The sequence below is a fragment of the Rhincodon typus genome, chromosome 6, assembly GCF_021869965.1.
Source record: "Rhincodon typus isolate 14 chromosome 6, sRhiTyp1.1, whole genome shotgun sequence".
NCBI classification, from domain to species: Eukaryota; Metazoa; Chordata; class Chondrichthyes; order Orectolobiformes; family Rhincodontidae; genus Rhincodon; species Rhincodon typus.
The window spans coordinates 107,928,604-107,952,379 of NC_063337.1; the positions used below are offsets into that span (position 1 = coordinate 107,928,604).

The following is a 23,776-nucleotide window of genomic DNA, read 5'->3' on the forward strand; positions in this document are numbered from 1 at the left end:
CCCCCATTTCTGAAGAAGGGTCCAGACCCAAAACATCAGCCTTCCTGCTCCTCTGATGCTGCTTGGCCTGCTGTGTTCATCCAGCTCTACACCTTGTTACCTTAAGGGAGTAAATCTGTCATGTGTAGTATCTGCCTAACTTATATTACATTTATATTACATTTATACATTTTCAAAGTTCTATTTTCGACATTTCTATGTCTCCTGATTTCCTCCTTACTCTTCCAAGTTTTGTCATACTTGTTCTTTACAATGTAGCTAATTGTTGCAGATGGAAAGTTATTGAATGCCTGAAAAACTATTCATTTCAGTTGCATTTTCTCTTTCTTTCTATTCATTTCTTAATTTAGTTTTACTTTATTCCTTTTGATATATTTTTCCCTATACATTATTTGTTACATTTCACATTTTTCTTCTTGAATTGTTAGCTTCCTTGAATTTTCTGTACTGAAATTTTTATTATTTTTTTGTCCAAGTTTTTCTTCAATTTTTACTTTCACTGAATTCTTTGTATCACCTCTTTTATTCTTACTGTCTTGTTGTTTTCAGCATACATATAGTCTTACCAGTTTTCTCTTTCTGTGATCTGTTTTCTACCCTTTTCTTCAGTGTTATAATTCCTTGCCTTTTCATTTTCCAATATCAAAATTATTATTTTCCATGTCTTTATCTGCAAGGAAGCCAAAATGTAGAAGATGCACTGCAAGTTTTATAAGCTTTAAGTTTTGCAAACACGATCAAAAAACTGATGAATTCAGCTATGATGTACATGAAATTCCCATTATAATCTTTATTGTGTGATACTTAAATGTCAGGCATGTATTGCACAAATATCAATGCATTTATTACTTTTTTAAAAGAAACTATGGATTGAATGTCACTAGAATTCAGCAAAGTGTCAATTTTCGTAAGTTTTCTTTGGAGGGTTTTCTCTGTGAACTGTATTGAGTTTCCTCACATTATTCTCTGTAAATCACCTCGATACCCATGCATCACCCTCCTGTGGCACTCCACTTGTTGCATTCTCACATTTGCCACAGATTTCAGAATAGGTCACTGCCCAGATTATTCAGGATTCCCAAGGCCCAGCCACGTATCCGGTCAAGTGCTGGCAATATGCAATGCCCTGCACAGTTACTGTGAATTTCTGCAGACATATCAGATAGCGGGAACAGAAGGGGAAGTCTTGGTGGATTACAGGTGAGTAGTTCATGGCAAATGCACTAAGATGTTGGCATCTGGTCTCTAAGATGGAGTTCAGATGATCAAACAGCAAGCTGGATTCATCACGAGAGGCACATGTGGGCCAGAACAGGGAAGGATAATTTGTGAATCAGATGAGTTTGTATGATAATTGAGAGTGGATACATGGTCACCACTTTATCTCAGATTTTTACTAAATTCAAATTTCACCATCTGCTGTATATTAGTATGGGATTCTGAATTACTAGACCAGTGACATTATCACTAAACCACCAACTCCTCTTAAATGTGTATAAATTAGTCTCGTTAGCTACTCACTCATGAGAATTTAGTCTCACTGTTGAGCACTTGATTGGAAAATGGGATTTATATGTCTATCAAAGACTTTGTGTTCTGTTTTAATGTTTGGCTTCAGTATGCATAGCAGCTACAACTTCATCTGTCACCATCTGCTTATAAAGCACAGTGATCATAGTTGGAATCAGATCAATTATTTTAATGTAATCCAATACTTTAGACAAAACCTATCATCCAGACATTGCATTTAAAGTACTGCGTAGCTTGTAATGTAGAATAAGGTTACGAAGTTGCATATTATCACAAACAGGCTTACTACACAAATGCAGGAATAGCTGGGAGAGCACTCTCAAGAAATGGTCTGGTCTTGTTCTCAGTTCTCAATATTGTGAGTAATTAAATCTAAGCACCTCCAATACTTCATTATTTTTCCTACCACATGTAGCTTTCACCTGATTATCATAAATCATTGTTTCTATGGTCCTAGAAATATCTGAACTATGTAATTTATTTCAAACCATTGTGGTGACCTAATAAAACTCCAGATGCTCAATTCTTGACACATCCAATGACTAACCTTTTGGTTAAAGTCACCAACAATATTCTCTGCAAATGTGGCCGTCACTACATTTTACTTGTTTAGTCTGAGTTGAACAGCAACAAACATGAAATCCTGCTACAATGCCTGTCATTTAAATTATCCTTCTACAGTATTGCTCTTCAGTGATTACACTGATACTGGATACATTGCAGTGTGAGAGAGAGCAGGGACAGCAGCTTATCAAACAATGTGGGAAATTGGGGGCAGCAGCTTCATAAAGAGAAGAATTGACCTAAGAGAGAAGGTTAGTCCAGAGGAAGATTAAAAACTGGTACTTGGGAACCTTTCAACTTGTTTCTACCCATCAGAGTTGAAGTTTAACATCACAGGAAAACAGTAATGGCCAGATTGGCATAACATCTTTTCATTCAATGTGGGAGCTTCACATGGTGTAACGTTTTCAAATTGTTAGTGTTAATTCACGCCAAGTGATCTTTCCCTGTAGTTTCCACTCTTTGTTCCTTCAATATCCTTGAATGCATCTCATCCGGTCCCAGTGCCTTGTCAACTGTAATCAATAATCTATCTAAAAGTTCTTCTTATCAATTCTGAACCCTTCTAGTGAGTGTGATTGAGAAGCACCTTCCTCCTTGGTAAAGACAGATGACAAGTATTAATTTCTTACCTCTACCATGCCCCTTGCTTCTTTGTGTAATCTGCCTTTTATTGTTCCAAATTGGAGCTGCTCCTCCTTTTACATGCCTTAGTATTTATACGTCTATCAAAGACATTGTGACCCTGTTTTGTGTTGGTTGCCAGTCTTTTCTCATAATTCCTTTGTTTGTCAAATGTGCCTTCTCACCTCCTCTCTGAAACTTCTGTACGCCTCTTTATTCTCAATTATATTTTTTGCCTGATGCCTCACACATGCACACTTGTTTTAAATTTTAATTTCTATCCAGGGAATTCTGGATTTGTTTGCCCTATCTCTCTCCTTTAAGGGAATATACCTTGATTGTATCCAAAACAGTTCTTGTTTTAAAAGTAGTCCAGTGTTTGGTCACAGTTTTTGATAGAATCAAAGAATCCCTACAGTGTGGAGAGAGGCCATTTGGCCCATCGCGTCTGCACCGACCCTCCGAACAGCATCCTACCCAGACCCACTCCTACCCTATCCCTGTAACCCCACATATAATATAGCCAACACAGTAATCTGCATATCCCTGGACACTATGGATAATTTAGCATGGCCAATCCACCTAACCTGCCTATTTTTGAACCAAACACCCAAAAGAAACCCACGCAGACACTGGGAGGATGTGCAAACTCCACAGAGACAGCCGCCCGAGGCTGGGATCGAACCTGGGTGCCTAATGCTGTGAGGGAGCAGTGCTAATCACTGAGCCACCATGCAGACAATATTGCCATTTCTTCCCAATCTTTCATTCTAGCCTATCAGACCAATCTCTGATCTTGCTCGACTGAAGTCAGCTCTCCGCGAGTTGATTTTTCTTACACAGGATTAGCTGTTGGCATTCTCCACCATCATCCTAAACCTTATGATACAATGATGACTGTTCTCTAAATGTTACTCCATTGCTTCTTGATCTACTTGGACCACTTCATTTCTATGATAACTGCTAAACAATCCATGCTGCTGCTCTGTGCCTGGAGTAAATTAGTGACCTGCCTCAATTTTCCGGGCACTTTAATATGAAATTGAACAATCTTCATCTCTGCCTGTGCTCTAAACCCTATTATTATATCCATTAATCCTTCTGCCTCCCTCTCCTTCTTTCAATTTCTCCTTAAAACCTATTGCTTAAAGCAAGCATTTAGTTAACTCTCCTTATTTTTGAGTGGCTTGGTGTCAAATTTTGTACAATAATGTTCATGTGAAGTGCCTTGGTTCATTTTTATTATGTAAAAGACACCACATAAATGCAAATGATCATTGTTGTTTAAGAACAACTATAATGTGGCCAAGGTCAGAAATCATACGACACCAGGTTATAGTCCAACAGGTTTATTTAAAATCACAAGCTTTCAGATCCTCACTCTTTCATCAAATAAACCTGTTGGACAATAACTGGTGTTGTGTGATTTCTGACCTTGTCCACCCCAGGCCAACACCGACATCCCCACATTGTAATATGGCCAAACCATAGATTTTTCTCTAATACATTATTGCATTAAAAATGAATGAGAAAATGAATGGAGAATTTTTGAATGCTTTAATAACTCTCACCTGAATCTGGACAACTCCATCACACATTCACCATATTAATTACGAATCACATAAAGGAGCCCTATATTGTTCAAAATGCAATATGAGGAAACTTTAAGTAGATAGTGTGATTATCATTGGCTTTCAGTGCAATAAACATTTCTAGTGTACTTTTAAAACCTAAGAGATTGGTCAGAGTTAAAGATCTAATTGTTCTGGATATTGTCCATGAACAGGACTATTAGGAAGATTAATCACATAAAGAGATATGTTTAACAATCATAGTTTAAAGTACTTTAATGACCATTGACATAATTTGATGCAAATTATTCACACAGCTAAAAGCAGTTGCATATCAATTAAAAATATCAATGATACACAGGTGTTTTACTGATGGTGGTCATTTATTAAAAAGGAAAAAAAAACTCATGGTGATTTTGGTGGTGGGAAGGATGTTCAGTTAGGCGTAAAAGCAGTTCTGGGTAGAGAAAATAGGAAAGAAAGAAAATTCCCAGTCTATCTATGGTGACACAGGTGGATCAAGCCAAATCAAGCTTTTGATAAGGTCCCAAACAAGAGGTGAGGATTTTAAATTAAAATGCTTTGGATTGGGGTTAGAGTACTGATATGTATAGACAACTGGGTATTAAACGGGAATCAAAATGTTGGAATAAGCTGATCTATATCTAAGTAGTAGCCTGTGATTAGTGAGGTATCACAGGAATTAATGCTTAAACTGCAACTATTCACAACATATATGAATGATTTAGATGAAGGAACAAAATGTAATATCACCTAACTTTGCAAAAAACTCAAAGCTGGGTGGGGGGATGAACTGTGAGGCAGATGTAAGATGTTTCAGTGTGATTTGGACATTAGAGAATGGTCAAATGCTTGGCAGATGATGTATAAAGTGGATAATTGCAGTCACGTGAGTGGTGCAAATGTTACTTGCCACTTTAAGAGCCCAATAATTGATGTTAGAATGAAGTAACATCAGGAGAGGTGAAATCCACACAATAGAGCTTACTGGTATTTTGAGTTCAACAGTCAACGATGTTAAAGAAACACAAAGAACTGCTTATGTTGGAAATCCAAAAGTAAAGCAGAAATTGCTGGAAAAATGCAGCAGGTCTGGCAGCATCTATGGAGTGAAAGCAGAGTGAACATTTCAGGTCCAGTGATCCTTCCTCAGAACTGATTGTAGCGAGGATAAGATTGGGAAATATGCTGAAGATGGCCTTGCCACTGCTGGTTTGGCAGAACCTCCCAAATAGTGGCAGCCTGAGTGTCTTGCCAGCTGTCTGACCAGCAAGGGGGATGCCTAATGCCACAACACAATTTGATCATAATTTGATTTTCTTCTCAACAGCATGCCATCAGCAAGTTTAGCTACATTACAAATGGTCTTAGCAAAGTCAGTAATAAAAATGAAGACCCGAGTTCCATTCTTGTTCTGTTCTCTCTTTCTGAAATATCTTCCAAGTTCTAAGCCTCTATGGAGATAAGAATAAAAATGTAATGAGCCTCTTGCTTTACAGCTTCTATTCCAACTGTTCATCTCATGTGTGTCACCTGAGAATATGAGGCTCAAGAAAGAAAAATTTATGATTAGTGATTATTAGCATTTAGTCAGCACAAACCTTGTCGAAATAGGCCCTCCCACATCTTCATCTACAGTTAGCCATGTTCCCAAGTGTTCTCTGCCTCCTCCATTTGTCCCTACTCCTGCAATCTGTCCCTCCCTAGAATTGTGTGGAATCTTTACATACATGACAAAGAATGTTAATTATTGTCAGTCACAGATTGTTAAATTTGACAACCAGTTGAAAATCTCATCGCTTATATAATTTCCATCAAGTGGTGATGCGTCAGTAAGCATGCATGAATTGCAGCAATAGCACATCCACTTAATTGACATCTTTCTTGTGTAGGTGTCGCTCCCGAACACTTCATAAATAGGCTGATATCTTCAGATTACTTAATGCATTTTAAGATAAAGATAAGCACTGACCAAAATGTACATCATAGCCAGTTTGTTGCTTTTTCAACTGAAAGAACTACGGATGCTGTGAATCAGAAACAAAAACAGAAATGGCTGGAAAAGAACAGCAGGTCTGACAGCATCTGTGGAGAGAAATCAGAGTTAACGCTTCAGAACTGAGGAAGGATCACTGGGCCCTAAACATTAACTCTGATTTCTCTCCATAGGTACTGCCAGACCCTGCTGAGCTTTTCCAGCAATTTCTGTTTTTGTTGTTGCTTTTTCATTTTGGCTGACATTGTGAGGTCATTAAACCTTACTTGTCATTGGAAAGAGGGTTAAGGAGTTGTCAGTGGCTATCCCACATTATCTGTACTATTTTACTGGCAATTCCTTTGCAATCCACTCCCATCAGTGACTGACTCAGCATTTCAGATCATCACGTTTTAAAGTGGCCAGTGACCCCCAAATTTAAATGACTCACCAAAATTTAAAATAATGATTTTTAAAAAAGTGATAACTAAGATATCGCTGCATGTGCCAGAAACTGTACCACATTGTTTATATTTCATCTTAATGTGTCTCCGTTTGTTAGCCTTTAGACAAAAGTAGAAAGACACTGCAAATATATTACATAATTAGCTGTTATCTAAGGGTACCTTTTTGGGCTGTTTTCTTTCAACAAAATCTTACATAGATCATGTTTTTTAACTAACTGAACAGAGTTAATCTTTTCCTCAAAGACTACTATAAAATAAAATCATTTTTAATAAGGTACAAAAAGAGCTTTTAAAGCTGTTCCAAAGTGATTTTGTCTTCTACTCCCTTGGCCTCAGAACTATACTTGTCAATCTGTAAATTCTGCATTTCAGCTTTGAGTTTTCTGTCATCACACAAAGTGGAAGCAGTTGTGCAATATCGTTCCATTATGTTTCATACTGTTTCTTTTCTGTAAAGAATATCTTGTGTTATTTTTTAAGCTATTAATCACCTAGTCTGTAAAATGGAATTGGTTTACACAGTATTCATTGGTCAATGTGTTGATGCTTTTTTTCATAGAATCACTATAGTGTAGAAGCAGACCATTCATCCCATTGATTTCACACTGACCCTCCAAAGAGCATCCCATCCAGACCCCCACCCTATCTTATCCCTGTAAACCTGCATTTCCCATTGCTAACTGTACATCTTTGGAATTTTATATGTTGGCTGTTTGTCCTCAGAGGCACAATCTGCAACTATACTTTTGGACAGGAATACATTTATCACAGCTAGCAACTGAGCACACTTTTTTTAATTACTTTGACAGATTTGTAAAATTGTAAGCAAAATGAACAACAAAAAACTACATCAAGTCCAATGAAGCTCATTCCGCTTTTGGATTCCTACATAAGTATTGAGCATCATGTTTTGGCTCTACAACCTCATTAGACGTATTATTCCTAAAATGTATCAGTTTGAACAATAATCTCCTGTTGAATCTATTTCAAATGCTGCATTTATGGGGAGAATTTTAGCAAAACTTTCCTGATTTCCCTTCACCATAGCTGGTGGAAGATTGACAGGAGTCCTTAAAAAATGGCAAAACAGCAACTTTAACCTGTTTTCATCATTCACATCAAGGAGATTTCATTTAGCCTCAGCAGGAATCGATCACTGCACCCAACCTCTAACACTGAAAAAATTCAGCCTGTTTTTCTGCTCCTAGCTTATTTTGAAATCATCACCTGGATTTTATTGACATATGCCTTTTAATATTCTATATCAATCTAAATAGTGTTCTTTGTCAGCAAGGTAGCATCACATTGTTTCACGTTATTTTCCATACCACCGTTGATGGGATGAGAATAAGAAGTAGTGAAAATGCACTATGAAAAGATGCACTAGCTTGAACGTACTCCTGCATTTACAAATCAATTTTTGGGAATCAATGTTAAATTTAAAAAATGATGTGCGTATGAGCAGCAAGAGGGACCACTTGATTTATGGTTTTAAAATTTAACATGTATGTTTGGCACACAAGGGGGTAGTGGTAATTTCTGTGAAACTAATGACCCATTTAAGTACAGAAATGGGCTGAACCAGAAACAAAATTGAATGAATGATGGAAGCTTTGATAAACTGCTGAATTATTGACTATTCCGATAGTCAGAAGGAGCTTATCCTGCTAACTGAGCTCCCCTTAATTGGCTAAGTATCAGGTAGCATTCACATCACACAAATACCAGGCTATGGCCATCTCCAATAAGAGAAATCTAATGACTGCCCCTTGACATTCAATGTTGTTGCCATCACTGAACCCCCACTACCAACATCATGTGAGTTACCTTTGACCAGAAACTCACTGGACAAGCCACATAAACACATTAGCTACAACAGCAGGTCAGAGGCTAGGAATCCTGCAGTGGGTAACTCACCTCCTGACTCCTCAAAGCCTGTCCACCATCTACAAGGCACAAGTCAGGTGTGTGATGGAATACTCCCCACTTTCCTGGATGAGTGCAGCCCCAACAACACTCAAGAAGCTGGACACCATCCAGGACAAAGCAGCCCATTAATTGGCACTGTATCCACAGCATCTACTCCCTCCACCACCGATGCTCAGTAGCAGCAGTGTGTACTATCTACAAGATGTACTACAGAAACTCACCAAAGATCCTTAGACAGCACCTTCCAAACCCATGACCACTTCCATCTAGAAGGGCCACAGATACCCAGGAACACCACCACCTTCAAGTTCCCCTCCAAGTCACTCACCATCCTGACTTGGAAATATATCACCATTCCTTCACTGTCTCTGGGTCAAATCCTGGAATTCCCTCCCTAAGGGCATTGTGGATCAACCCACAGCAAGTGGACTGCAGTGGTTAAAGAAGGCAGCTCACCCCCACCTTCTCAAAGGAACTAGAGATGGGCAATAAACACTGGCCAGCCAGCGACACCCACATCCCACCAGTGAATTTAAAAATAGGTAATAAAGAGAAACAGTTGACAGAAGGTTTTGTGAATGGAAAGTAGTTTTCAGTGGTGTTCCACAGGATTAATGTTATATTCCTTGCTGTTTGTGGTATATATTATTAATCTAGGCTTACATGTGGAAGGCACAATTCGGGAATTTGTAGTCAACTTATAAATTGGCTATGTAGTTGATGGTGAAGAGATGGCTGTCAACTTCATAACGGGTAGCTGTGGTTTGGTTGAGTGGGTATAAATTCAATCTGGAGAATTGTAACGTTATACATTTGTGGACGGCAAACAAAGCAAAGAAATGCACAATAAATGTGAGGATATTGCAGGAGGTAGAGTAAGTGAGAGGCCTTGGAATGCATGACTATAAACACCCTGAAAGTGGCAGGACAGGCAGATAAGGTGGATAAGGATGTTTTCCTTCATTGGGGTGCAGGATTGAATACTAAATCAGGGATATAACGCTGGAATGGTATACGACACTGGTTAGGCCACAGCTGGAGTTCTGTGTACATTTCCGGTCACCACATTTCATGAAGGACATAATTGTTGTAGAGAGATTAGAAGGGGATTTTACAAGGGCTTTAAAATTGCAGCTATGAGAAAAGATTAGATAGGCTCAGGTTGTTTTCCTCAGAATAGAGGAAGCTGATAGGTGACTTAATCAAAGTACAAAATAATGAAGGGCTTGGATAGAGTACACAGGAAAAACTTGTCTGCTGAAACAGAGAGGTCAATTTAAGAGATAACAAGGTGTAGAGCTGGATGAACACGGCAGGCCAAGCAGCATCAGAGGAGCAGGAAAGCTGATGTTTCGTGCCGTGACCCTTCAGAAAATGAGATTTAAGCGTTTTGGCCAAAGGAATAGAGGGGACACGAGGAAAGATGTTTTTCATCCAGAGGGTGGTAGGTGTTTGGAATTCACTGCTCAGCGGATGGTTTGAGAAGGAAATCTTCAAATTATTGAAAAGGGACCTTCAGCTCATTGGAAGGTGCTGCAGCCTGCAAGGCTATGGATCAGGTGATGGTAAGTGGGATTAGAATGGGCAGCTAGTCATTGCAGACATTAGAATTAGAATTCCTCCCTCCTCCCTCCCCAGTATCCAAGGGCCCAAACATACCTTCCAGGTGAAGCAACACTTCACCTGCACTTCCCAGAATCTAGTCTACTGCATTTGCTGCTCACATCGTGGTCCCCTCTACATTGGGGAAACGAAGTGTAGACTTGGCGACCGTTTCACAGAACATCTATGTTCTGCTCGCAAAAAAAGACCCTGAACTACCTGTTGCCTGCCACTTCAATGCACCACCCTGTTCCCTGGCCAACTTCCCTGTCTCTGGCTTGCTGCAGTGTTTCAGCGAAGCCCAACGCAAGCTGGAGGAACAACACCTCATTTTCCACTTGGGGACCCTACAGCCCTCCGTACTCAATATTGAGTTCAATAATTTTAGGGCCTAAATTCTGCCATGTCCCAGCCCCCCACCCCACACACCAGGCCTTGTTGCCACATAGCCTGCCATTACACATCCCCTGTTGTTGGTCACTAACAGTCCCCATTAACAACTATTCACCCTCCCATCCTGATCGTTAGCAAATCCTTTGTCTGTCCAACTGTCTTTCTCTCTCTTTGGGCTCTACCCTATCGTTTACTCCCTACCCCACCCACCTCCCTATTTTCCGCATATAAGCTGACGTTTTCCCAGCCACCTTCAGTTCTGAGGAAGGGTCACCGGACCCGAAACGTTAACTCTGTTTTCTCCTTCACAGATGCCGCCCAATCTGCTGAGCTTTTCCAGCAACTTTGTTTTTGTTCCAGAATTAGAATTAGACTGTGTTGTCATGTGTACTGAAGGACAGAAGTACATGAGTATAATGAATAGTATACAATGTAGCCATTCCCAGCACCATCTTAGCTACAAAGATACCTGGGTACAAAATCTAGGGGACAAGGTAGAAAAATAAAGAAACAAAGTTAAAAGTTAAACACTACAGTCCTTCTTAGCATAAAAGTAGAAGAATAAAGAAATACACATGATGAGCTAAATGGTCTATTTCTGTGCTTTCATTTTTTTGGGTCTGTGAAGTAAGTGGATAGCTGCTACAGAATGCGAAGTTATGTTTTCAAATGATGCAGCTTGTGCTGTTTGCACTTTGTACCTGACTAGCTCATTCCACTCCACCACCCACTAACCAAGATCAGTATCACAAAGCAAGAGAGAGATTTTTTTTCCGTAAAAATTAAAGGAATTTTCAATGGAAGTCAAAGAAACATAAATGAGATTTTGCAAGTCAATTTTTTGTTTTAAATGGCAAGACCTTGTGGATTATGCACTGTAAATTTACAGTAGTTGGGGCTGCTGACACTCCAAGTATATTATCTGTTGCTCAAATGTTCGACTTGTTAACATTACCAAAGGAAATATCCCTCCCCAACAGAATGCTGCAGATGCAAAACCCCCTATCTGTTAACCTACCTTCAAATCAGCGAACTGCCTCTCAGAGAATTCATTTCATGTTAGTTGCTCACCAACTGCATTGTAATTAAGATCCAGTACTAAACCGAATGCTTTGCTAACTCCTCTAGACAGTTGCTGCTAATGTTCAGCCCACTACCCACCTGGTTAACACTCCACACGAAAATCACACCTGAGTGTTTATTTAACATTCCTTTATTTATTTCTCATAAGAAGTCAATGGTCGTCAAACAAAAAACTGGAAAAACTTAGTTTATTCTTAAAAAAATGGGTATTAATTTGTCAATGTTGATGGTAGTTTTAATATCATAGAACAACAACAATTGGTTTGCTTTCAATCATTATTTTTGTTGTTTATTTGAAGCCAGAAATCCTTCGTACATTGAGTTCCAAAAATTGGCATCATTTTGCTTGAAGAAACTTAGACCTGATAGATGTATGATTAAATATTTTAGAACGGTGAAAGGCACGGATTTTGTCAAGGTTACCAGGTTATTTGAACTGCATGAACATGGAAGTACATGGAGCTTTAGCTATTTAGTAAGCTTTAGGAAATAGTTTAGATACTAGGAAATATTTGATTTTTGGAGAATATTATTATTCCCTTAAAGATATATCCAAAAATAGTCATGTTTGGTTCACTGCAATCCTTCAAGAGATCAGCTCATAAAAATGAAAGAGGCTATAAAATTCAGCAGGGAGGAGGGAATTGACAGAATTTAATCATCAAGTTACAGTAGGAGTGAAAATTACCAACAGCAACTTTTTTGCCACATGAAACAATCTTACAGGCCCTTAAAGGAGACATCACTTGCATGACAGAATCTGCTTTGGAATTCAGTATTAAGTTCAACAACTTCAGAACTGTTTACCATTTTGATTAAACCACAGCCCCCCGCCACCCCGACCCAATGACTTGATGGCATGGCTTTGTTCTCATCAGGGTTAACCTATTTTCCTGTATTCACACCTATTTTCCATCTACATTTCTTCCTCTACTACTGTTCTCACTCCCTCAGTCTTTTGCTCTGGTCACCCTGCTCTTTTATCAACAGCAAAAATAAACATTTTCCATCCCATTCAGTTCCAAAGATGAGTCACTGGAGTCAAAAGCCTGCTTCTGCCTCGACAGATGCTATGATGTGGAGGTGCCAGTGTCGGAACGGGGGTGGACAAGGTCAGAAGTTATTCGACACCAGGTTAGAGTCCAACAGGTTTATTTGTTTATTTGCTAGTTCAGCAAGCTTTTTGAGCGCTGCTCCTTCATCAGGTGGAGTCAACCTGACTTCATCCGATGAAGGAGCAATGCTCTGAAAGGCTGTGATTTCGAGTAAACCTGTTGGACTATAACTTAGTGTCACCTGACTTCAACAGATGCTAACAGAGTTTCTCCAGCACTTTATGTTTTTATATCACTGGAGGCAAAATGGTGTACTAATTGTTGCTGTTCAGTGATATTTAAACTACCATCACATTCACAAATTAATATCCATTTTTTTTAGAGAAAGATAAGTTTTTCCAGTTTTCTCTTTGACCAGCTTTGACTTCTTATGAGAAATAAATAAAGGTTTACCATGTCACAGGTTTATCTTAGACAAGCCACCAAAAGCTTGTATTGCCACACAGCTTGCTGCTTACAGTGAGTAGTGCCAATAATAACACAACCATTACAGGCAACAACTGTTTGTTGATTGTGCATCTACCAACTCCTAATGCATTTAAATAAAAAAAAAAAAAATCCCATATTCAACACACAAGTGGTGTACAGATGCCACCACAAAGTCATGCCGGCTATTACACGAGCATTCAGAGCTTTTATCCTGAAGCAGCAAACTTCTTTTGAAGAAACAAAAAACCTAAAAGTTTAGCTTCTCCATGGCACAATGTCATTGAAAGTGCCAGCATCAAATATGATGGAAGAACATGGAGAAGAATGATAACCTAAGGTTGGAAGGAGAAGGTTGAGCATTGTTAGTGGGTAGGTAAGAGCGCCGACATTAACTAATGGGACTTGGTGAGAATGAGGACTGAATAAAGAAAAGTCTCCGATTCGTCTGGCTGTTACTTCTCTTTCTCATGAACGGAACTATTATGAATACAGACTGCCTCTCTAAATTCAAAAAACTTCAAACTCTTTCTAGCAAGATAAGCTCTGAAAGCCTAGTGATCCAGAATTGGGATTTTCATGCCTTCTACTCTGCGTTCTTGCATGTCTTCATTTGGTGCATCACCCAGAATGTCATTTTTATGTCCTAAATCAAAATAGGCTAAAATCTGAGCTGGGTCTGTAAATTTTACTTCATAATGTTGTCATCTTACCATTGTTGGCAAAACTAAACACTCCGCATGTGCATCAATAAACCCTTCCCTTTTAATACAGGTTAAAAAGTTAATTAATAGTTGAGCAGTAGACAAAGTTCTTTATTGGAGGTACAACAATACTGACTGTCATTTGACCATTAGTAAATCGAAACTTTACAACATGTTACAGAAGCTTGTGTTCCCACATTTAATAAAGGATCAAGAACATCAGAGAAGGCAAGAATTTGTAATTTCTATGAAAAGGGAATTATGCCCCAAAAGTTACTGAATTCAATGAAATAAAATGGCTTCTACAGATTTCAAAACCTGTTGATCTGACTGATTCACTTGTCATTACACAACTAATCATGTTGTCTCTGAAAATTAGGGCTCAAAGGCTATGGAAGATAGAATTGTGTCATAATTATATAAGCTCAAAAAAAATTGTGGTGGAATTTTCTGTCCAGAGGAGGTTTCAGTTTGGAACATTTAAAATTTTATCACAAACTAACTGAGTCCTTTATTTTCACAAAGTTTCACAGCAACCTAAAGTATAAAAAAAAGTTTTAAAAAAGATAACAGTGGAATGCAGGGACTTTGATTATACGTAAGGATGCAAACATAGTTGTCAAAGTACTAGACTTAGTTTCTTTGTAAAGTGACATACAATGTCTTTATGATACTCTTCCTAAGTGGTCAACAAATTAGAAAATATGATGCAAAACTCTATTTACTTAGTTTCCATCTGTGCCTCTCAAACATGTCCTTTTTGTGAATGTTATGTACGATCAGTCAAGTCCTTCAGAGTATCCCACGAGTATCTCTACCCCTGACACAGTACCTCACTGTGACTTCACAGTTTTCAAATAATCTCCATGTATTTCACGTTGTATTGTCGCCAACATGTCAGTCGTACAGATCAATATTTGGTCAGAGTTTGTGTCATGGAAAATGATGTGTTTTTTAATATGATACACTGTACCCTTCCTTAAGTAAAATACAGAGATTTCCCTGTTCATGAGATGCCACATCTGTCCTTGTACTTCACTGTTTCTGTTTTCTAGTACTTTAAGTTGAAACACAAATAAAAAGTTAATGTAAAAATTACTTTTCAAAGTAATAGAAAGGACAGGTTCAACTGAACCAAAACATGTCCAACACAAGACTTAACAAAGGGAAACAAATTTTGTGTTTATTAACTGAGTAGCTCATACTCAAATTGGGTGGCATGTTATGGAGGTGATGGATATCTCAGTCACTAGCTCTAGAACCAATGAGAGCACTGTAACACCTCATTTCCGGATAAGTCTTGCACATACTGTACCAACAGCCACTTGAGAGGCAAACAGCAGGCTTTACAATCATAGCATCCCTACAGCAGGCCATTCAGCCCATCAAATCACACCACCCTCTGAGGAACATCCCAGCCAGACCCACTCCCCTACCCTATTCCAGTAACCCTGCATTTCGCATGTCTAATCCACATAGCCTGCACCTTTGGACTGTGAGAGGAAACCCACTCAGACATGGGGAGAATGTGCAAACTGCACACAGTCACTCGAGGGTGGAATTGAACCCGGGTCCCTAGCACTGTGAGGTAGCAGTTCTAACCACTGAGCCACCATACCACCCCAGGATAAGGGGGTACTCTAGAAACAGGAGTTTTGTCAGTCATGAATGCCCAGCAGTTCTTTGGTTCTCCACAGTGTCAGTGGAAAATAGAGTAACTGCTGCTGGAATGGCACCCAGTCAAGGCTTTTGATTAAGGTGGGACCCAGGCACAGGTGAGTGATGACAGACAAGGTGTCATGTTGTGGAGATGTAGGGGAAGTGGGTAGCAGTTAAAAGGAAGGATGGCTTTCCGAAAGCTCGCCCCATTCCCAAAATCAGCTCCCATGATCACTCACTGGGTTCCTTTGAAAGATGGACCCTTCGCCACTCCTAAGCCCATAAAGAAGAATTGTTTCTCATGATTCCAACTGTTAAATGCACTGCCTCCCAATGGCTTACTTCCAATTGAAGCAAGATGAAACCTTTCAGAAGGCATCCAATGGCCACTTCCAGGCCCCAGTAAGTGTTCTAGGTCGTCCAAAGGTGGAGGCAATGTGGTCTGCAGCTGCCACCCTTTTACATGATTAAATGCCCCCATTACCACCAAATCCACCTTGGGGGATGGCACAAGAATCCATCCATTACGTAACATCACCCAACTTGAAAGCAGTGAATTCTTATTAAATATCAAAATACCTGGATTCATTTTAGCTGGTACACTGCTTCCGTCTTGCTGCTTTCAGCAGTTTCCATGAGAAACAAAGGAGGGAAAATTGGATAACTCCAGAATTCAATGCAGGGATCACAATGCATAATTAACCTGCAGCTATTCAGAGTGAGACAGGCAGCTGGCAAATTCAGTGCTGCCAACTCATTCTAATGACTGTGGCAAGCAGCCCAGTGCTGAATGTATATTTGGGTAGCTGTGTGCCTCAGCATGTGGCCTGACTTTGCAAAAGTTTAACACCATGTAAAGTGAGTCCACTCTACTTAAAGTCAAACTGCACCTCCTTAAAGACAAGGTGCGTTCTGATTGCAGCATGGGATATTGTTTTGTTTTAAGAAGGATAGAAAGCAGGCAAGGAACTACAGAATGTAGGAACAAATTACTGCAGATGCTGGAATCTGTACTGAAAACAACAAATGCTGGAGATCACAGCGGGTCAGACACCATCCGTGGAGAGAAAGCAAGCTAACATTTCAAGTCTAGATAACTCTTGTTTTCGATAATGAACTACAAAAGTGGGGAATCAAACCAGAGATTCCTCTCCAAGGTTCTTCCATACCGCTCAAAAGGAGAGAGGACACCTTTGTTCAGGGAACCAGGGTATCCTCAGGACAGACTGACAACGCAGTGCGAGATGGTAACCATTCCAGTCAATCCCTCCAGCCTAACCCCAAAGGCCTGAAGGTGATACTAAAATAAGTTTAGAGATCTCATTTGTGATCAAGATCAGTGCATGCAATTTTAAAAATACATAATTTACATTACCAACTTCCCACATGGCTCCATTCATCATATTGTATTCACTCATTTAGAACTAATCTCCACCGACCGTGATTCTTGCCTCACTTTTCATAGCTTTGCTATACCCTCCCACACCTTACTCTGTTGTAATCCACAATCATGTATTTAACTCTAGCAGGAATATCTCCCAAGAATATTGCTACACGTTCACTGATTCACTCCCACCTTCTATCCCTCTCCCAAGATAGGGTGACCCAGAATAGGCAGCAATGGGAATTGGCAGAGGAGCAGCAGTGCAGAGATGGCGAGGGGAACAGGTATGGTTAAATGTTTTGTCTAGTGGAGAGGTCATGTTTCTTTCATCATTAGTTCAGTTGTCACTGAAGGCAGTGGTCAGAACTGGAACTGAAACTGTTGAGAATGATGGAATGTTTCTGTTGAATTCAGCTTGATATTTCAGAATCTCATCTTTCTTCTGCAATCTGTGATAATTTACAATTGGACATTCTTGCCTTAATACCACATTCCTTCATCATGACAGAGGCCTCTAGCTCTGCTCTCAGATCCCCCAGTCCAGGCAGTTGAGCTGGAGGCTAATGGCCTCAAAGCAGAAGAAGCTGAGAAGAAAAGATCATGGTCACTCAATCAAATACTTGTAGTCGGCTTGAATATTGTCACTGCATGTATTCTAGAGCTAGCTGTGAGATAGCATTGACATTTGACATGTCACAGAGCAGGATGACCAACAACCAGGGCAGTAGGAAAGGCCATGCATGTGCCAGCTCCCCAGAGTATAAAACTGTGCATGACTTCAACTGCAGAGGCCTCCCATGAGGATGTTGACTGGGCGCACAGGAATTCTGTCCCAAGATCCTGGGACAGGCTAGGCAGAGACAAGCACAAGGACTACTGGAAGCATGGCACTCCATGAAGCAGGCTATTAATAAACACATTGAATTCAACCCCATATACATTCCACTAAGGAGGAAACCTGGAAGTGAGGCAATCCATCGCAATGGACCCCAGAGTTTAAACGCCAGGCGGGAAAACACACCGACGCTTCATCAGAGGCTGCACTGAGGGTGTTATCAAGCACGGTAATGAAACATCTGCAAAACAACAAACCAGCTTGGTGAGGCAACCAACCTCATCAGCCACAACCCGAGCTACAGATCTACTCCAAAACCTTAGAATAAGGAAGAGTCTGGCTTCAACTTGGTATGTGGTTTTGCACAGAACTTGGTGCCCGTCCTTTCCCACCACTTCCGTGAGAACACTTGCAAAGCCAACAATATCACAGCTTCCGTTACCACACAGGCAGAAGCCTCCCAACATTGGAGTACAGCAATGGAAGCTCAGACTGAGGTGAGAGATCTCCATATGTTGCCATTTCAATGCAACATAATAAGTTACAGCTTCATTCTGTCAAGCCCAGTGTTAGAATGGCTTCTTGCAATCTCCTCAAACAGATTACTAGAATTTCTGAGTTACTGCTCTGGGAATGTGGAAGGAGCTCCACTCTGCATGAATATATTGTGTTCTCCCATGTGCACCACTGGACCATCATTGCAGCTGCTAACTCTCAGCCAGGCAGCACCTTTCGCTGCTACCCAAATACAGGTGTTAGAGGTAAAGCTGAGTCCATTAAAAGCCAAGAGCTGCTTTGGCTCATTCTCTCATTCTCTCACTGCATGAACATTAACGGCCTTGGCCAGCTGTTCTGCAGCGACTGAGATATCAGTGTAGGAAAACAAATCCAGGCAAGAATAATTGCAAGTCAAGCACCACAATAAAGTGACCAGTTGCTGATTGTAAAGAATATTAGATGTTGGAGAAATTTGAATCTAAATGGTTGTTATAACTTTTATGTGAGTGTTGTCAAATGCACACTGGAATGGTTTATAACAGAGAGGGGGTGGTACATATAGATGGGACTATTGTACACTGGGAACTGAGGTTGTATTCATGGGAATCCAAATTGGCTGAAGTGCTTATGACTTCTCATCTGGAAAGTGGATGTACTGCCTGTGACTTTCCTTCCTCCTGTACCTGAGCTGTTCACTGAATGCCTGGTTGTAAAAATTATACCATCACAACGGTTGAATTGGAGAGAATGCTGGAGACCACCACAAATCAGGTTAGCTACTACAGGGATTACTGCAGGGCTCCTCCTGGAGCTGCCAACAGTGGAAGCATTGCTTCCGTCGCACAATATTCTGCTCCGTGATGCTGCTTATGGCAGCTTGATTCCCATCATATGAATCCTGGCCAGGAATGTTGGATTGCAGATGGGATCATTCCCCAGGTGTAGAGCAGATACCTGTCATCACCTAGCAGTGACCCTTTTAATTGTTAATGGTGGTGAAAGCTTGTTAGGACAGCAGACTATCACAGGATGGGTGTGTCTTCACTGTGGCTGGAATAAGGAGAACTCGCTGGAATGACATGCTGAGTATAAATAAACAGCAAACTCACATTGCGCTCATGTAAACATTTACAGTTGCCGTCCATCTTAGTGTTGTGATGTGATGCCCACAAAACCACATGGGTGCATTCAGTGGGCTCTTGGTACCAAAGTACAGCTTGTTATCAATACAGAGCCATATACTCACTCCCCTGCTTCACTTAGTTCAGAGAGAAAACAGTAAAGGCACCCTTCCTGTCTCATGGAGTCTCCATCAGTGACTCTGACTGAACAGTGCACAGACAGCAAGTGCATGTTGGCCTGTCTCAGCCTGGAACCATACTGTGACAAAACAAAACCTAAGGGCCATGGTCTACATGACAGCCATTGATATTGATGTCCTTGGCTTCTTCTGAGGCCGCAAGGCTGGTTACAATAGATATACAGCTCTGAATCACAGGCACGCCAAACACATTGTTCCTAAAGGAAGGGAATGTTCTCCTGGAAGAACATCCTGATGAGAACTCCATTCTCTTTCTGTCTCCTCCCTCTCTGAGCTGTTTGACCTTTAGTTGCTACCTCTGCACTACCACCCCTTCGTGTTACAGGCTACAGAGTATTTCAATGATAGCTAGCATTGCTGAAAATAGGTGATGTGCTCAGGGACTTTGTAGTCACAAAGAATGGTTTCCCTTCATGCAGCATCTTGCCCTGAGAGTTTTCTAATTGTCTTTAATTCTCCGAAACATTCAGCACCTCAACAAACTGAGCCAGTTAGTAGAAAGTAAACAGCAACTAACCTGCAAATTGTTATAAATCCCTTTGTACCCTGTTCCTGTGTGTCCTCAAAAACAGGACATTAACTCAACTGGTGTCATCCAAACTGGTGGGTTTGACCTCAAATTGGCATGAAGCCTATTTGACTGCATTTTGCCTACTCTTCAGATTCCTCATGTTTGCACAGAATGCTGTTACACTTAGCAAGATAATATTTGCCATGGGCTACACAGGAAGTGAAACAAAGCAGTAAAAGCTCTACTTTGCTGGTGAACTGGTGTCCGTGGCATCAAAACCACCATTGCTGGAGAGCAGAATTTTGTGAATAAGATAGTAAATCCTGAATGACTTGAACAAGTTGTTATTAATCCATTTTTACCTCCTAGCTCAATTACTTGTGTGTCCTGCATAATGAATTAACATTATCCCAATAATAATTACAATTACTGGATCAGAGATGCCATCAAAGATACTACTGTCTTTTTCCACCATTTACACATCCATTAAAAGGAAACCTTAATTGGCACTAGCCAGAAGACAGCTAATTAAAATAAAATACCATACATCGCAAATGTGAGCTTCAAAAGAAAATCTGCCAATTAGCGATTTCTGTCGACCAAAAAATAGTTTTACAAGAGTCCATGAGATCAGCAGAACATTCACATTAAAAGTGAAGTTGTTCATTCACAAATATACAATTGAATGTAACTAATATTTTACATTTAGAGAGTAATGTGACACAAGATTGGTTAAATTTCACCACTCATTTATGTAAAACTTCTGGCTGATGTTTTGTTGTAATTATTTTTAATGGTGAGTCAATTCACTTTGAAATCCATTCTTTTCTCTTTTTAAAGGCCAGAGAATGGAAGAGGCCATGTTTCTCACTTTGCCCCTGGCCTGAGTCTGCAGAAGCTCTGTCTGATCTGTGGTGATGAAGCCTCGGGATGTCACTATGGAGTCCTTACATGTGGAAGTTGTAAGGTTTTCTTCAAGAGGGCTGTTGAAGGTAGAACTCCTTTAATATCAATTAAGTTTAATGCTATTCTGTACTTAGCCTACAGCAAGTTTGTGCAAATCTGCTCATTTTATTCAAGAGGTTATATTTGCATATCCATTGATCTAAATGTTTTGAACCTGCTTCTGTTGAGGCTTATAGACTATACATTGGCATATGTTGGAAACAATCTTCAAAACAGCTAGAGAGATGATTGAGTCTTCATCGTCTATAATTTAAATTTCTTTCCAATTGAGTATTCGGTACAAAATACCCAGTTTCTGTGCTGTGACGACACTTCATATTTAACAATTTTTAGAAGACTTAGGCTTTGAAGGATTGCAGGTAGTGGATTTATATCAGAATTTGTGCAAATGTCTGGAGTGGTTTCTTGAAAAAATATTGTTAAAAGGTGGACATTGGGGATTTTTTTTTTTAAACAAGGTTTCCTAGAAATCAAATGTTTGTTGATTACAGTCAGCTTTGCTGTTGGGGCTGTTTGAAAATGACTAGATGGAGAGTACCTTGTTTGATCTGATCATTATTTGGGTGACAAGATGCCTGCAAGGAAGGGCTTCTCATCTCCGAAAAGTAAACCCTCTTGCTGAGTTCAAGGTGAAACCTATTTATTAATCAATAAGAGTGATTGAGGGAATATCTCAATATTGTACTCATGTCAGTAAGACTTCAGAAGCAACCATGCATGACTGGTCATTTAAGCACACCTGCAAGAACATTAGAGCAACAGACTTTACAATATTCTATGCTTTATCCCTTTTGCCCTTAACAATAGCCCATTAGCCAGTGTTTTTATTTTCAGAAAGCCAAAATCTGCAGGGGACATCTTTTTTAACATTTTACCTGATATGTGTGTGTGTGTGCGTGTGTGTTTTGGGGATCTTTAGAAGGATAAAGTTTATACTTACACATTACAAATAGCATTTTATTTAAACCTGATATCGTTTAGGTATTTAATTGAGCAACTTCGTAACAAGAAAAACTAATTTTATTTCATGTTATAACCCATGGAGTGTTGGGACTACACCAAAAGTGAACTCCTCCAGCCTCAGTCTGAACATCCGACTGGATGTTTCTGATGTTATGCATTGTGCCCATTGCATTTACTAGTGCAATACTTGAAAATACTTTCACAGCAAGATGAAAGAGCAGCTATTGTTCCATGGTTCGTGCATAACATGTCTGAAAATGAAACATTCAGCCAGAACCATTGGAGCTTGCTGGTTGCTTAGTTCCAGTCGGTTTCTACTGACTGATGAACTCCACTCAGCTATAAAGTGTAGCAACACACAGCAACAGATTTGAAGGTTATTGTCGAAATAGTTCAATGGTTTAACAAGTTACTGGAAAATATAACAGGATTCTTTAAAGGTTATATTACATTTAGCAATGCAACAAGATCTTTATGGGTGGAACCCTGCACTTTGTAGTGAATTTGGTGATTGGTGTAATTGAATCAGGTGGGAGGGTGTTGGTGTGGACTCCAATTGGCTACAATCATTTGAGTTTGCTGAATAACTCCAAAGGTGAGAAGGCCAACAGATGGTATTCATTTGGTGATAGGGCAGGAAGCCTCTAAGTCAGCACTTATTGCCCATTAAGATCTATATCTTGCTGCCACAGGTATTAACCCAGCAGCTGTACAGGGAATATGACATGTAAACCATGGTGTGTTTTATTTTGTGTTCCTGGGCAGGAGAAGGTGGTGTCTTTCTATTTCAAAGACACTTACAGCCTTACTGAGGGACTGAAAATTCGGTAAACTGGACAGGAGCTTGGAACTGCCAAATCCCTTCCCTCATTATCCCCAAACTTGTAACTTCCTTCCCATTGTCACTCATCTCTTCCTTGGCCTGTCCTCAATCCAAGGTCTAGATGACTGCAAATCCAGCAGCAGTTACTATCTCCCCAGTGCTGCTGCTGAGTACTACATAGTCCCAGCCTCGAAAATAAAACAAAGAACTGCGTGTGCTGGAAAGCAAAAACAAAAACTGAAATTGTTGGAAAAATCAGAAGGTCTAGCAGCATCTGTGGACAGAAAGTTAAGTTGTCATTTTGGGTCTAGTGACCCTTTTTCAGAATATGCAGAATGGAGCCAACAGCAAGGGTTCTATTCACGAACAAAAACAAAGTTGCCGGAAAAGTTCAGCAGGTCTGGCAGCATCTGTGAAGGAAAAAACTGAGTTAACACTTTGGGTCTGGTGACCCTTCCTCAGAACTCATCAGACCCGAAACGCCTGCGATCCGGGGCCCAGCCGAAGAGCTCTCTCAGCCACCAGTCACTCCGGGACTAGGACCCCACAATGACCTAGGTATGCAGTTCCTCCCCTACTCCGGGTCTCAGCCCCTCCAGGACTTGCTCCAACTCACGTCCAATCTGCCAACATCACTCCGGCCCCTGCTCACTCCACTGCCGCTGTAGGACACGGCCTGTGCACTCACCTCCCACCTGGTCACCAGAGGCGACTCCTTTCTTCAGTTTAGAGTTAAATATTTGAAGTTAAAAATAATTAAGGGGTGGGGGCGGGGCATGGAAAAAATAAAGGAGAATGAACTGGCGAGCAGA

General features: G+C 40.2%; 1 protein-coding gene across 4 annotated transcripts in view; it reads left to right on the plus strand.

Moving 5' to 3' along the window:
- Window positions 1-23,776, plus strand: part of LOC109911177 (progesterone receptor-like) — a 292,961-nt gene that overhangs the window by 41,237 nt on the left and 227,948 nt on the right. For all 4 annotated transcript variants that reach the window (XM_048598029.1, XM_048598031.1, XM_048598030.1 and 1 more), the window contains exon 3: window positions 21,053-21,204. In XM_048598029.1, coding sequence (XP_048453986.1) covers window positions 21,053-21,204 — 152 coding nt within the window. The remainder of the gene's footprint in view (window positions 1-21,052; window positions 21,205-23,776) is intronic.